The following is a 9,156-nucleotide window of genomic DNA, read 5'->3' as shown; positions in this document are numbered from 1 at the left end:
TCGCTATACGCAGACCAAGCTCCACAGGATCTTCTATGAACTGTGACGCCATTATCCTCAAAAATGAGTTAGTGGGCGGGGCTTTTATACCGGTTGATCTCTGATCTCCAACTTAACCTGCTCGTTCAGCATGTGTTACCATGGCGTTCAGCATGTGTTACCATGGCGAACTACCCCGGTAACAAGTGATCCACCGTCGTGATACAGAAAACCCTGGGTTGAACCTGAAGTTACCTCAGTAACGCCAAATCTTGATTCGTAGTACAGACCCCTGATTACTTAACTGAAAACCTGAACATAACTGATGAACATTTCAGATATTTCACAAAATTGCTCAAGGTACAAAATAAGTAGATGCTTACATTTATTCATGGATAGTGACAGCACTCAGAAAAATGACGTAAATCTAATTAGCATTTTTGCATCTAAATAGAAACATTTAGCTTTTTTGTTCCATTCATAGGGACGCGAGCAGGAGGGCAACAGCTACTAATTTGGGGTTAGCAGAGCTAAATAACAGTCTAGTCTAACAGGAAACTTTTGTTTAGAAGTGAATAGTTTCTTTGATGAATTGGGTGTATTTGTCCACTCTTGTATAGACCCCTGGAAAGCCACATTCTGATGGCCCAAAACTCACAATGCCCACCTGGACAAATCGTCCTTGCGCTGTACCACACACCAGGGGTCCACCAGAATCCCCCTGTGAAGAAAGCAACCGACATAAAGATGCATTTAAAATGTATGCAAAATATTTACATGTGTGTTGGGGGGGATTCCCTTTAATTTATACAATTAAAGAAACCTTTGAGTTATTCCTGGTCAAATTACGTAACATGGAAATACTCACAACAAAAATACATTGATTGAAACATCCAAAGGCCATAAGCTAGATTACCCATTGAGGGTTTTTATGACTTACTAGACAGGCAAGATGCTTCAAATCTCCAGCACACAGCATATCACTAGTGACGCCAGGAAACGCATCCTTACAGGCACTTTGTTTTACAATTGGCACTTTTGCCTGCTGGAGGGTCCGTTTACCGTCCAATGGCTCTAGAAGAGAGGGAGAAAGGAGCAGAGAAAGGCAGAGTAAAAGAGAAAAAAAGACATGGCAACATCCTTTAGTGTGTGTGTGTATGTGTATGTGAGGGAGGGAGTTTTGTGTGTGGAAGAGTGTCTGAGTATGTAATAAAATGCACAATATAACAACGGAGCTCACCATTGTTAGCAACATGGCCCCAGCCAGTGATCCAGCACTCAGAATGTTGAGCAAATGTCTCCTGCAAGCCAAGCAAGTGTACAGGAGCCACTGAGGAGGTGAAGGTAACCTTCACAGACAGCTTCACCAGTGCAATGTCATGTAGTAAGAGTGAATACTCTTCTTCATAGTCAGGGTGACTGACAGTGTAGGATATACCTAAGTCATACTCTGATGGTCCTTCCAGGCTGAGTAAACCCAGTCGAACAGAGGAACCACCCAGGTTAAGATCTTCACTGTACAACACACACACACACACACTTATGTGAAGTTTGTATAACATTAGTTCTATAAATAAATGTAGCATGTTAGCATAGGTGCATTGTGTTGATTAAAATTGATTTCTGTGTGTAATATGATATTGGTTTTGAAATACTAAGCAAAATGAATCAGCCATGTCAATAAAATTTCTTTTGTGTAATCTTAACAAAAGCACTTTTAATACAATAATAAACACCGGTAGATTTGCAGATATACAGGACCTACGCTCAAACGTGCATGCACGCATGATATAGTTTAGCTCTCCCTTTTGTCACTATAAACGTACTCATCCAGGCAGTGTGCTGCTGTAAGAACCCATTCATCAGAGATAAGCGTGCCACCACAATAATTCTTTCTATCCAGACCATTATAAATGGTCAACTGGGCCATCCATGGCCAGTGGCCAACAGGGGCATCTTCTCCACCCATGATGGAGCTCTGAGCTCGGTTTCGAAAATACCCTAAGAATGAATACGGATTGATTACAGGATGGATACACTATTGGCAATAAAATTAATATATATATATTTTTAAATCTCTATCTATTTTATTATTACACATAACATAGTGTCATGCAAAGATATTTACCTGCAGCATCATGGACCAGCAGTGACACAAGCAGAAGTGCCCACAAACTCATAGCTATATCTTGTCTTCCAACCAAACAGGCACCTGTCTGGCGGACTGGTGTAGAGTTTTATACACCACAAACAAGATACCATCAGTAGATACACTACACTACACACAGACACACACATACATAGACACACCACTAAATGATACCTTATCTTGTAAAACCGTTGGCTCATATCATTGCAGAACCACCAGTCAATGTGCAACTAATGTCTTCAACACCATTACATGAAAATAATCTAATAATTCATTTAATTTCAATCTGTATGAGAAAACCCACTAATTAATCAACTACTGACATATCTAACAATGTTGAGTACACATGACAAAAGTCATAAGTGACTTATTGATCATACTTGTGCTACTCATATTCATGGACATCAAAAATTGTATTTTGGTGATTTGGTCCTTTGATGGATGCAGCTCACATACAACCCCAATTCCAAAAAAGTTGTGACGTTGTTCACTACAGAACATAGAAAACATATCAAATGTTTAAACTGATGAAATGCAAAATTTTAAGAAAAAAATACGGTAATTTAGAATTTGATGGCAGCAACACGTCTCAAAAAAGTTGGGACAAGGCAATGTTTACCACTATGTAGCATTCCCTCTTCTTTTAACAACAGTCTGTATATGTCTGAGAACTGAGGAGACCAGTTTCTGGAGATGTGGGAGAGGAATGTTGTCCCTTTTGTGTGATTCTTGCTGCGGTCCTGGGTCTTTGTAATATTTTTTGTTACATGATCCACCAAATGTTTTTAACTAGTGAAAGGTCTAGACTGCAGGCAGGCCAGTTCAGCCCCCCGGAATCTTCTATTACGAAGCCATGCAGTTGTAACAGATGCAGGGTGTGGTTTAACATTGTCTTCCTGAAATAGGCAAGGCCTTCCCTGAAAAATATATTGCCTGGATGCAAGCAAATGTTGCTCTAAAGCCTGTATATACCTTTCAGCATTGATGGTGCCTTTCCAGATGTGCAAGTTGCCCATTCTACAAGCACTAATGCACCCCATACAGGGCCGGATACAGCCTGCTTTGACTGGGGGTGCAGTGAACTTTTCTGGGGGGTATCATGATTACGGAAAGGGATCGTATAATTTTTTATATTGCTACTATTTTTTGATACCAGACGTTGTAAACATTCGGGGCTTAGCCCAAACCTAGGATGTATGGGTTTGATGTGATGCAAGATAGGGACTTCCACATTCAATGTCAGTGCGCACAGCGCGCGAGCGAAATTTGTTTTTCAATTGGTAAAACCATGTCTAGTGATGGTGATGTCTTTATCATTTCTGGCTCCAAATTGTCGACAGAGGAAGCAGAAACATACTGTAGCTTGGCTGAGTATGTCGTGAATAATCTTCTATGTCTTCAACCAATATCAAAATTTAAATACAGCTCTGGAACTCAGCAAAGTTTGACGCAGAGTGTTTTTTAGAATTCACAGTGACAGAGATTCCAACAAACGTGAGCAAGATCCCGGGGATCAGACTGAAGTTTTCTTTGGACATTTAACTTTTATAGTCTTCTCCCCATTGTATGGTAATATGGTACAATACTTGTTGGTTACATATACATTATGCATTCTTACCCAACTGGTCCCTTCTTCTAGGGGATTCAAAATCCAGGTACTTTCCTTCATAGACAATTCTCCCAATTTAGGCCCACTCTGACCTTGAACAGCCAGCTGCACTAGGCTCCTGGGCGTAAGGCCACAAATATGTCTCATAAGTTATAGCTGGGCTTCCTGGTTTTTTATAGAAGCACACACATATTCTTCTCCCCCACTCAGCCCCTAATTATCCAGATCTTCATATTTTGGGCTTTATTTCTTCTACCATTGTCTAGGGATAACAATAATCAGTCAACAGCTTTGCATCTGGTTTCCAATAATATAGCATGTACTAAAAGTGATTACAAGTTTCATTAAATCCATAATCATTACCCATCTTCATAATTACAACAGTGTGATGTTTTTTCTACAACAAGTACTCTAACTTAGTTCGAGAGTGATATCAGCTTGGGTTGAATGCCTTGGGTTGCATGCAGGCCTACGTTTGCAGAACCGGCTGCATTGGAGTGCTGTCATTCATCTTCACCCTCAGCAGCGGTAACGTTGGTACCGAGTGACAGGGAAGTGCTTCCACTAGACCAGCACGCTCTGCCTGCTCTGGAGTAGGAGTTTTTTGTCCAATATCCCTTGTCGCAGGGGCAGTAGATGGTTTGGGGATCAGAAATCGATGCAAGGTTTTTCTTTGTACAAACACGCTCGCAAAGAACAACCGGTGGCTAACCAAGCTAGACTACTGTACTGTAGCCTACTGTTACGTCTTACTATCCTGTTTATCTTCTATTAAAATAAATAAAGATTAAAACTGAAACAGAAGTATGAAATTCCCAGATTTAATATTAAACACCAATGCTACATTGTACTATCCGTCGAAATCCCTCCACAAAAGACCGATATACAATAACTTTGAGAATAACTGAGTGGCAAGAGATTCGAGGTTGATTTCATTTTTATCGGTAAACGTGGAGGCGGAGCTCTAGGCCCATTATCAACCAGACAATCTTTGTGAAATAATTTTTAAAAATGCATATTACTGAAGCCCTAATGTACTTTTTCATAGCTTCAACATGTAACATTGTCACATGACCGAAGTCAGAAGGAGCTGTGGGGGGCCTGGCATAAAAAGTCAGAAGGCGCTGGGGGGGCGCAGCAGAAATCTGGGGTGGGGGCGTAGCCCACTCTTGCACCCCCCTAGATCCGGCCCTGCCCCAATACCATCACAAATGCAGGCTTTTGAACTGAGCGCTGATAACAAGCATGCAGGCATGCAGAATTTATTTTCTCCCTTGTCCCTTACACATAGAGATTGATCCAGATTCTCAGAATTATTTTATTATATGATGTACTGTAAATGATGAGATATTAAAAGTTTTCACAATTTTACATTGAGGAACATTATTCTGAAATGGTTCCACAATATGTAGATGCAGATTTTCGCAGATTGGTGAACCTCTGACCATCTTTACTTCTGAGAAACTCTGCCTCTCTAAGATACTCTTTACATACCCAATCATGTTACTGACCTGTTTGCAATTAGCCTAGTTAGTTGCAAATGTTCCTCCATCTGTTTTTAGTAAGTACAACGGCACTTAGGAATGATTGCCTGGACCTGATGTTAGTTTCCTCCAGGATCACAATGTCTCTTATTGAGAGACTTGTTGCTTTTGTTGGTTTGTTGTAACTGTCTTAAAATTATTGTACTCGCCGTGAAATATATTATTGTTGCTTGCTTTTTCCCACAGGTACACTCTTGCACTTTTGAGGTTCTTGCTGTTTAATTGTAACTTGTCTAACTACAGATTACATTTGTCTGTAACGCAGTAATTTAACGCATTACTGTTGATAACTTCAGTAATCGCATTACAGTTACTAATACAAATATAGCTGCAAGCAGCAATGGAGGGGCCAAGCAGTCCAGAGCAGGTCATGGCCTCCATAGCACTTGTACAACAATAAAGTCACAACAACCTGTTGCACTCATGCAACACACCAAGTTTGGTTGAAATATCTGTTTGCGTTCAAGAGTACTGAGAGTTCAAAGTGTTTTTTCTGGTATAACACCGCAGGCCTCCTCTGCTCCTTGTGGGAACGAAGGAACCGAAGTTTGGTGACAATCGTACAAATGGTTTCTGAGTTACGCTCTCACGAAAATGGAAAATCCATCTGATACCTTTTGTGAAGCTGGGTCTGAAGGTCATCTGTGCCAAATTTGGTAATCATTGGACAAAATCTGGGGAGTGCAAAAGGTTTTTACACTTTTCCATGAAATCCAAAATGGCGGCCACGTCCAGTCGAATTTTATGAAAAGTTATTAATAGTCAGGCTTGATATCTCACAAGACATCAAGAGACAAAGAAATTACTTTATTAAGGTACACACCAACAGTTATTAGCCAAAACACGTTTATGCTTCCGGCCACGCCCCCTTTTAGTCACATGACACAAACTTTGGAGGACATCCTCAGAATAAGGTTCCGAGGCGGCGTACCAAATTTAGTTTCAGTGCCTCAAACAACTGCTGAGATATGACTTCACTTCCTGTTTGGTGGCTTTTCTACTGATTTTGATTGGCTGTCACGGACAAACGGTTGTGGGGATCAAAATGCTCTACCATAACTTTTGTGCGGCTTGGTCTGAAGAGCATATCTGGTAATTTTGAAGAAGATTTGACAAAAATTGTAGGAGGAGTAGGCTTTCAAAGGTTTTTGATAAAACCGGAAATAGCGGAAAATCTATATAACCGGAAATTGACCCCATAGGGTGTGTTGAACTCGTCTTGGTCCAGGGAATCCAATGGTACCTCATTTTTGAAAATGGGTCATACGGTTCAAAAGTTGCGTGTGTAAACACAACTCCAACTTTGACCCATTGGTGGCGCTAGAGTGCCCGAGTATGGGACATGAAACTTTGTGAATTGGACCAGGGGACTGTCCCCAATGAGTGTGCCAAATTTCACAACTTTCGATCAAGCGCTTCTAGGGCCTGCCATAGATACCCAGTCTTAAGAAGTATAATAATAATAATAATAATAATACTAACAATAACAATAGGTGCCTCGCAGCTTCGCTGCTTGGCCCCTAAATATAGCTGCAAGCAGCAATGGCGGATTCCTCCTAACATTGTGAACCATTGAAAAATGTATATTCTTCACAAATTGTCACTGTATAGAAACATCCATGCTGTAGACTTACCAATGGGATACCAAATCTGAAATGCAATACCATCAAGATCCACAAGGGCTTTTATTTCAAGCCAAGGAGTGAAGGGAGGGGGCTTGGTGAGCCTACCCATTCCAGAAAGCCTTGTATCTTTGTGTATCAGGGCGTGGCCTGTAGCGTCACTTATGGGTTATATTGGGCCATTTGTGGTGTGGTAGTTACTCTTGGCCTATACTATCAATGTTTCAGGATTTTGAGAACTTTTTACCATTGCATACAAAATCGGAAATGCAATACCATCAAGATCCACATGGGCCTTTGCTAAAGACCAAGCAATGAGTGGGGGCTTGGTCAGCCCACAATTGCCTGAAATGTTGAGTATGCGTCTCGCCAAGCTTGCGCGTGTGTCAAGGGAAAGGCTGAGGGTGTGAGAATGTGGAGCGCGCGCTGAGGAGCAGGGGAGACATTTCATTGGATATTTCCTTAACAATTAGCCAAGCATGCATTTTTCAAATATTCACCAAAATTCAACTTTTCATCTTACAGTCAACTTTTTCTGAGATTTGTGTACTAAACATTCTCAAGAGTTTTCATGAACTTGTGATTGAATCAGATTTTTTTGACTGGCGGATGTGTAAAGCATTATTTTAGCGTTAGAAATAAATTAGATTTCCTTTATTTCAACCATTTTTTAAGATATCAATTTGCCTTCTCACATGGGAACATGATGTAGTGTCTTTCACGTGACACACCAAGTTTGGTGTTGATATTTCAAAGATTTGCTGAGATTTGATCCAACTTCCTGTTTGGTTGCTTTGTTGACGATTTTGATTGGCTGTACCGGCCAAATGGTTTAGAAAGTCAAAACGCCATGGGATAACTTTTGTGAGGCTTGGTCTGAAGATCATCTCTGGTAATTTTGAAGAAGATATGACAAAAATTGTAGGAGGAGTAGAGAAAAAAACGTTTTTCAATGAATTCAAAATGGCGGCCGCATCAATTCGGCTTTTATCACAAGTTATCATGTGTCACACACGGGATGTCCCAAGATATCATGAGACAAAGGAATCACTTAATAAAGGCAAACAAATCAATAGTTATTGGCCAAAACACATTTTTGCTTCCTGCGGCCACGCCCAGTGATCACATGACACCAAATTGTGTAGACATCCTCAGAAGAGGGTTCCGAGTCATCATACCAAGTTTGGCGTTGATATCTCAAAGATTTGCTGAGATATGACTTCACTTCTTGTTTGGCGGCTTTTCTGCTGAATTTGATTGGCTGTACCGAACAAACGTTTGTGAGAATCAAAATTCTTTTCGATAACTTTTGTGAGGCTTGGTCTGAAGATCATCATTGGTAATTTTAAAGAAGATCTGACAAATTGTAGGAGGAGTAGGCTTTCAAAGGTTTTTGATAAAACCAGAAATGGCGAAGAATCTATATAACCGGAAATTGACGTCATAGGGTGCGATGAACTCGTCTTGATCCAGGGAATCCAATGGTATCATTTTTGAAAATCAGTCATACGGTTCAAAAGTTGCGTGTGTAAACACAAGTCCAACTTTGACCCATTGGTGGCGCTAGAGTGGTCTAATGGGATACATGAAACTTGGTGTAGGTATAGAAGGAACTGTCCTTAATGAGTGTGCCAAGTTTAACAAAAAGTTATCCAAGGGTTCTAGGGGCTGCCATTGACTCCCATGGAACTAGAATAATAATAATAATAAATATAGCTGCAGGCAGCAATGGCGGGTTCCTCCTCAGCATTGCAAACCATTACAAAATTGACATGACACAGACATGTATTTCATACATGTACACAACATTTCAATACAATTGGATCAATGGCTGATTTGAAGTCATTTTTGAAATTCTTCACAAATTGTCACTGTAGAGAAATATCCATGCTGCCGACATTATGGGTTCTTGAGACTTCTTTGTTCCCCATTGGCAATAAGGCATGCGTACCAACTTTTAGACATTTTGGACTGACAGGGTTAAAATGCCACCCTTTTGAAAGTGACAACTTTGAAGCGTGTTCTGTCAGGCCACCTGTGCTCTGGTCAGGCCCATCATGCAGAGATCCATTCTTTAAAAGCTTTGATTACAACAATAACTTTATGAAAGTCAGTATACACTTTAGTAAAGGACGTGTGTAGTTTATGTACTACTACTGCTTGCTCTGCCCACACACTTTCCCCATCCATGCTGTTTCCCTCTTTGCCAGTGCGGGTGGTGCGGTGGCCGCATGAGGTTTAGGTGTAGTCCAA

General features: G+C 40.7%; 1 protein-coding gene across 1 annotated transcript; it reads right to left on the bottom strand.

The window, feature by feature from the left end:
* Positions 1 to 347: 347 nt before the first annotated feature.
* On the bottom strand, positions 348 to 2,174 carry LOC134038029 (tryptase-like). Its single transcript, XM_062483627.1, has 5 exons — positions 2,108 to 2,174; positions 1,806 to 1,980; positions 1,220 to 1,494; positions 920 to 1,053; positions 348 to 700 (listed from the first exon to the last, which is right to left on the bottom strand). Exons 1-5 carry the CDS (start codon positions 2,157 to 2,159, stop codon positions 545 to 547), a joined length of 792 nt encoding a protein of 263 aa, XP_062339611.1. The 5' UTR covers positions 2,160 to 2,174; the 3' UTR covers positions 348 to 544.
* Between the last annotated feature and the right edge of the window lie 6,982 nt (positions 2,175 to 9,156).

This window comes from Osmerus eperlanus, chromosome 2 (genome assembly GCF_963692335.1).
Source record: "Osmerus eperlanus chromosome 2, fOsmEpe2.1, whole genome shotgun sequence".
NCBI classification, from domain to species: domain Eukaryota; kingdom Metazoa; phylum Chordata; class Actinopteri; order Osmeriformes; family Osmeridae; genus Osmerus; species Osmerus eperlanus.
The sequence above is the reverse complement of the archived record's forward strand: the minus strand, read 5'-3'. Positions and strand labels throughout refer to the sequence as shown.